The 7,134-nt window shown below is 36.8% G+C and overlaps 1 protein-coding gene across 1 annotated transcript; it reads right to left on the bottom strand.

Annotated features, from left to right (window-relative positions):
- Positions 1-636: 636 nt before the first annotated feature.
- tac1 (tachykinin precursor 1) lies at positions 637-4,572 on the bottom strand. Its single transcript, XM_028460830.1, has 5 exons — positions 4,310-4,572; positions 2,968-3,070; positions 2,857-2,880; positions 882-938; positions 637-804 (listed from the first exon to the last, which is right to left on the bottom strand). Exons 1-5 carry the CDS (start codon positions 4,424-4,426, stop codon positions 758-760), a joined length of 348 nt encoding a protein of 115 aa, XP_028316631.1. The 5' UTR covers positions 4,427-4,572; the 3' UTR covers positions 637-757.
- Between the last annotated feature and the right edge of the window lie 2,562 nt (positions 4,573-7,134).

Here is a 7,134-nt window from a genome sequence, read left to right as displayed (position 1 = left end):
TTGGAACACAGACTTTGCTGGAAAGCCCACGTATGACACATTGGCTCTAAATTGCAAGAACTGTTGGAGTGTTGGGTCGAGCCAAATACCTTCTGAATGGAAAAGCATTATTTATTTTATATTGCTCACTACCCAACAGACATTATGATTATTGCAAAAAAAAAAAAAAGCAATAAGGATTGTACATAAAGTGGATTACAGAGACCAAATCAATCAACTGTTCTTAACTTGGAACAGCCATAGCTATAGCATCCTGTATCTTGCATTAGGCCGACATCCTGCTTTTTTGTTAAAAAACAACAGCAAACACACACAAGTCCAGAAGCGGATGTATGGTTCGCCCTGTTTGTATAAAGATGTGTGTAATATGGCATGTTCTTCAGAGGAGAGTACTCCAGCCTGCTAGTGTTTCTTCTCTCCTTCACAGGTGAAGCTAAATAACAACAAGGGCCATGCTCCCCCTGTCCCCCGCGTATGTTTAGCTTACCTTGGGTTCATAGTCTTGATATGGGACCATTATGACACAAGCCTGAATGGAATGATGAATGGTGGGAAAGGCAAACGTCATACAGAATGACAGCTAATTTCATCCTTATCATACCTTCTGCAGTGACAAAAGAAACAGGCACTCCGATACAATGTGGAAACAGATTTATTTTTTTTCACTAACAGCTTAACACAGGTGAGAGAAAGCAAATATTTGACATGGTGCCCATACCAAATGAAGCAAAGGGCAAACAGATATGATGATGGGTGGTTAGCGACGATTCTCGTAGTTCTGTATTGTGTTCCACTCATATGACTCTGCAAAGGCAAAGATTTGTCTACTTCAGAATTATTTTGGCACACACATAAAAGATAAGTAATGTGCATTAATCTACCTGGTTCCTCATGGCTCCTCTTCCCCATCAGCCCCACAAAGGAGTTGATTTTATGTCCTTCAAAGGAAAACACATTGTGACTTGAAAAACACACGCGCGCACACACCCACGCACACTATTTGGAGAACAGTGTGTTTAGGTTACATTCAAGAGGGAAAGGCATGAAGAATGAGTTTGTTCTAATTGGGTAGAACATATTAGAAGGCTTAAATGAAAAACATATTTCTTTTGTTGATTATATTTTGACGTTGAATTTGTCATCTTAACTTTCAAATTTACATTTTTTAACTGCAAAATGTATTGAAAATATATGAAATTGGAGTTTGTTTATCCTCATTTTAAGTTTTCCTTTTGTTGTTTGATTTACTCGTTAAGAGATTAATAATCTGAACATTTACAATTACTCGTGGTAACTTAGTTTTAGTCATCAGTTTGAGAGTGAGTTGGTTATTCTGTTTTTATGTGTGACTTAACATTTAAAGATCTCTGTTTGATGTGTATCCTGTGATTATGTGACCTTGGCATCTATGGAGTGCCTAAAACTGAACTAAGTTAAAATTGAGCTTCCAGGGTTTGTCATAAATATATGTGATGGACAAATGTATCGCAGACAGACTGGGAGCCTTGTCAATCACAGTAATGGATCGTAATATCATCATGTGGATGCTGGGCATAGTGGTGGGGGGTGTATTGGATTGGCATGTAATAAAAGCCCAGATTGTCCAGTGGGAATATCTTGCACAACAAATTTCAATGTTTGCATCACACTGATGAGTTAAGTGTAAAAAATGACCTTGTCAATAAGAGGAGCCGAAGTAAGTACATGCTGATCCGTTTCTCTCTCATTCTACTCGGATGCAAAAGGCATCCTTGTTATCAGTATGGGATAAAATACTTCCATCCATCATGAGCGTAAACAATCCAATTTAACTCTCTCATGTCCTTGGGGCATTGATCTCAGCACTCTCTAATGATGAGTGATTTGAAGTCATGCCTGCATAAGGGGAATAAATTAGATGTACAGTATAAAGATGCTGTACATCACTGAGTGGGAGACTAGTTCATTCAAAAAAAAAAAAAAAAAAACCTGGCAGAAAAATAATATTTCTCCCTTTCTGAGTTTGCGTGTTTTTTAATCTCTTCCCTCTTTGTTGTGTACAGACGACAGCTTTAGACCCACTGCCTCTCTAACAAATGAACATTTTCAAAAGAGCAAAAACAGAGGAGGCTGGCATGTGGTAATCTGTAGTGGTTTCCAGTTAATTAACGCCTTTTACAATGTTTGCTCCCTGCTAAACCTTCACTTTCTAAATTGCACACATTCCAATAATGTAACAATTACAATTTCATTCATTAGACATTTTTATCCAAAGCGACACACAACACGAGCAGCCTACAGTGAGATTCAGGTTAGATTCAACCTGGTGACCCTCCGATTACAAACCAGCTGAACGCACAGTGGAATAAGATACAATTTGAAACAATCATCAAAATTTCTATGTTTCATCCTGGTCATGTTTGGATGTGCTTAGTGGTCAGTGAAGCTTCTAATTGTTGAATCATGTTTGTAAATTGTTAATAAATAAATAAAAAAATAAAAAAATACTAAAAAAACAAAAACACACTTTGCATTCAGTTAAATCTAAAAAGAGAAAACAGCAAGAATAACAACAATAATGTATATATAAGTTTTTAATATTTGAACAAAAAAATGTTTACTGAAGTAAAATAAAATGCCACCAGTGAAATGCATTTATTCAATTTACTTTTAAATGACTAGGAGATAACTAAGACTATAGACATGGAGTATAAAAACGGTGGTTGCCAAAGAAGCAACAAAACTATAGTTTACTGCCTCCCGTATATCCAAAGAGAGCTTTTACTGAAATGCAGACAGGCAGCACTGATAATCCAAACTCAAGGAGCAAATAAGAATGGAAAAACCAAAAGAAAACGATCTGTCCTCAATACTTACTTTTGCCAGTGATCTGTGCATTTGCTGTGGAGGATAAGATAATAAAAAGATAAATAAATAAATAAGGGTAATTTTTTTAAAATTTTTTTATTTTAGAGACAAGACTCTCACCCATTGAACGTTTCCCCATAAGACCAATAAACTGATGTGGTCGCGGTTTTCTTGTCATCCGTAGGAGTATATCTCTGAAAGGGTTGTTGGAAAGCCACTTGTCCTGAGAGAGAAAAGAAACTCTTGGAATAAAATGTGCATTTCAGCTGTGTTGTTAAAAAGGACTCAATGTATACCTGAGGGCAACCTTTGGCGAATATGTATAAAGTTTTTTTTTAATATACCTATACTAAACTAGAGAAAACTAAAAATGATTCTAGTAAGATTTAGACGGCCCAAGGTTTCATAGTCAGTAATGTATAGAGTAGGAGATTGGCTCATGTCCAACCGACAATGTCACACATTGGACGTGGGTTTCATGACAATGAATCTGGTGTACTGTGCACTTAAGCCTCATTTAAATTCCTTTTGGCTGGCTGCCCTAACTTCTGCATGAGTCTCAGTTCTTGTGGTAAGCGTTATTGATCCAGATGTCTTGATTTCCTGCTATGTGATGTCAGGGTTTAGAATGATTCATCTAAAAATGTGTGCTCTATGATTGAATTAATTCTTAGAACACAACGGTTTCTTATAGCTGTCGGAGAGTTTCAATGATTCTGTTGGCAGGTAGAGAAATCTTGTATTTCAACAACAAATAACACAGATACTATTACATTTAACAACAATCTCTTAAGATTCTCTTGAAAATAAGATCTTAAACAGACTATCCTAATTAAATAGGGTGAAAAAAAAAACACGTAATAAGAATGAGAATGAAATTAAAAATATATTAAAACAGGCTACAACAGACAAGATTTGGCACAACCAAATGAAAATGGTATTTTTAATTTTTGCATTCCCATTTTATTAAGATTCCAAATAGCTTCTGAAACCTCAGTCGCTATTCTTCCTGGGGTCTCATCATATTCATTATATGCATTATATATTTTTTTACACACACACACACACACACACACACACACACACACACACACACACACACACACACACACACACACACACACACACACACAAAGAAGCTCAATGTGAAAAAACTACAGATCCGCGTTTTTGTTTTTTTCGTTTTTTGTTATTTTTCTTCTTTTCTCTCTCTCTCTTATGTATTTGAGAAACTATTAATTTATTGCATAATTCAATTCTTAATATTATTTGTTGCAGTCCAAGCTATAAGTGCATTTGTATCTGTACATACAATAGTTGCAGGAAAAAGACAGAATGAAATTAAATCATTAAAAAACTAAAACAAACGCAGTTATGGCTTTCCCCCCATGTAATGTACATTTGATCAGAAAAGCCCCTCCATTTTCCACCTCTAAAAGTCTAATAAAAGCCCAAACCTCACCTGAACATGGTTCCTATCCATCCAGTATGCAGCTTCTTCCTTTGAATCATTTTTCTCACCAAAAACTTGGGTCATGGCGAAAAAAGCCATTAAAAGCGCCAAAAGCAGGAACTTCATGATGTCGGTGCTGTGGTATCGGGTGGTAGGCACTGACTGTGTCACTGTAGTGAAACGGAGAGTTTCTGTATGTGTTGAAGTGGACACTCAGCCGTCCATAGCGCGTGCTCTCCGCGCGCGCTCAGCCTCTGCGCCTTTCCGTCAGCTCCGTCCCCGCGCATTGCTATATACTGCGGGGTTGCTTAGTAACGTTATTACACTACTGTAATAACGTTACTAAGCATCTAGTCACGAGTACACAGTTACAATATCACCGGCTAGTTAAAGCCGTGTGCGTCATCGGATACCGTTATCTTTGAATAACAGTTAAATAACTTATTGTCTCCTCAAACTGCACAGAAACACATTGTTTCCTTGTACGTGGACAACCGTCAAAGACTGGATTATAAGCCCAACTGATGCTATTGTCGGAAATTGCATCTTTAAAAAGGCAGGAACTTTTCCTCACTTCATGACAAAATGTTGCATTGCTGTCAAAAATAAAATGAGGATTTTAAGATAAAATTACATTTTTAGTTTCACAGAGGGCATCCGATAGTGATGCAATGACAGATGCATCTCTGCTGCTTAACGACATCAAATTATTTATTTCTGTTAGCAGTGATAGGAAAAACACACAAATATATTTAACTGTTAACTGAAATTAATTTGACTTTGGCTACACCATTTCATAAACATTTATGTACATTTTAGAATACAAGAGGTCAATGCATACAAACCTCTAAAGGCTGTGTGCCTTATTTACCTTTTGTTGTCATGCAAATGTTGATTATTAATGTTCAATGAGCTTAAATAAATACAATTTGTCTTTTTCTAAAACAGTAAAATGTGTTAAAATAAAAGCAGTGAAATTGACAAGTGTGCAGGTTTGACAATTGCCATAACCATTGGCTTAGGGAATATTTGGTAGTGGTCAGTATCAGCTCAAATAACAAAATATCTTTTTGTATGTTATTAATAAAGATCCAGACACAGACCATGTGGATGCCAAAGCTGACAGTATTGTAACAACTATTCATGAATAGGAAATTGAACAAGACATAAAATGTGATGTGTATGGATTGCTGTGAGCAGAATATTAATGTACATATTTATCCCTTTGTGTGAGAAGAGAAGCATTTTTTATTTTTTTAATTAAAGAGGTCTGCAGATCGATTCCAAGTTTTTAAAGGAATAGTGGCTTGCATGGCCTGAGTGGGAATGAGGCCGATATTGTTTGGGACTTTGGAACTCTAGGATACATACATTATGCCTATGTACTATTCACTATGAGAAATGACAATGTTGCTTTTATATGGATTATGCTATGAGGCAGATATCAATGATGTTGCCTCAAAGCAGAAGCACAGAGCTTTATATTACTAATACTTTTTAGGTAATTTAAAAGCAGGTTTTCTCTCACACAAAACAAAAACCTGCATGCTCAGTTGATTATAGTTCATAATTTGGCTGTAAGATTGAGTGTGTGTACTTACCTATTTGCGTTTGTGGGTCAGACTTATGATGGTCTGGCGCCCTGTCCAATGCATTTCATTTCTTTATCCCTATCAGAGTCATAGGAGAAACATTAATTGTGTACTGCACAAAAATGAAACATGTTTAAAATAGATTTTTGTTTTGCTTATATGTTCATTAAAACAAGTAGCTCAAGCAAGCTTTGTGTATTTTAAAAGAAGAAATGGCTGGATGAGATTTCCAATCAGGGCTGGTTCTATCTAGGACAAAGTATACCTGTTCATTATTGTAAAGTGTGCCCAGGGAGCTGAGCTGAGCTCGGGTCACCATTAAAATACCTCTTGTGCCAAGAGGGCTCTGCGGTAACCCAAGCTGCTTCGACTTACAACTCTGACAGCTCATCGGTTTAACAGACGGAGGGAGGAGGTGAGGAGCAGAAGACAGCGAGAGTTAGAACAGAAGTGTTGGAGTCATCGTGTAGGAGATTTAACAGAGGGGGAGGATCAAAAATGAATATTCAGGGGGAAGCAGGTCTGAACCCCCTGAAGCAGTGATAAACAGCTCTGCAGACTGCATGGGGCGATGTGGAAATCCCAGAGACTAAGCAATATTTGTAGCTTTCACTGTTACTGTTCAGCTGGATTACTAAACAGGCCCCTGTAGACATTCTTTCAAATTTTGAAAAGGCATCTTGCAATGAGATGCTTGCATGCTGGGTGGATGTATGGATACATTAAAGCATTAGCTGTTTTTTTGGGGTATGAATCCAAGTTGAAAAAGAGCTGCCCGTGTGAATATTTATTACATAGGTGATAGGAATCTGAAAATCCTGAACATAAACAGAAATCCTTCAAACGTACCATTTATTCTTCTTATTTTACCCTTTATTAAGTTTGTTGGGATAAAACAGTAATGTTGGTTCCTCTAAGGAAATAAATCTACTATTTGTTTCTTTCTTATTTTAACCTTGTGTGCACATGCTGTCGAATGTCAATACTACAACAACTGTGCATGTTTTATTATTGCAATGAAACAACTACATTTATTGAATTGCTTCATTGTCACCAGCCCTCCCTAAGGAAGGGTAAGAAAAAGCTTATTGACTGCTCATCAAGTGGTACACCTTGATGAGTGGGAAAGGAACAGGGAACACAATGGAAGGAGTTAATGACGTCAGTTTGGTTGTGCTGAAAGTGTAATGTGATGCTACTATTGTACATATTGTGTTGTGGGGTGCAATCTACTCTAAACTA

Source organism: Gouania willdenowi, chromosome 11, assembly GCF_900634775.1.
Source record: "Gouania willdenowi chromosome 11, fGouWil2.1, whole genome shotgun sequence".
In the NCBI taxonomy this organism is placed as follows: domain Eukaryota; kingdom Metazoa; phylum Chordata; class Actinopteri; order Blenniiformes; family Gobiesocidae; genus Gouania; species Gouania willdenowi.
This window is presented reverse-complemented; position numbering and strand designations above follow the sequence as displayed.

Excerpts from the sequence above, each read along its gene's own strand:
- tac1 (XM_028460830.1), bottom strand. The coding sequence starts at position 4,426 with ATGAAGTTCCTGCTTTTGGCGCTTTTAATGGCTTTTTTCGCCATGACC. Across the intron at positions 939-2,856 it reads TGCACAGATCACTGGCAAAA|GACATAAAATCAACTCCTTT; the intron begins GTAAGTATTGAG and ends TTTCCTTTGAAG. Across the intron at positions 805-881 it reads GAGGAGCCATGAGGAACCAG|AGTCATATGAGTGGAACACA; the intron begins GTAGATTAATGC and ends TTGCCTTTGCAG.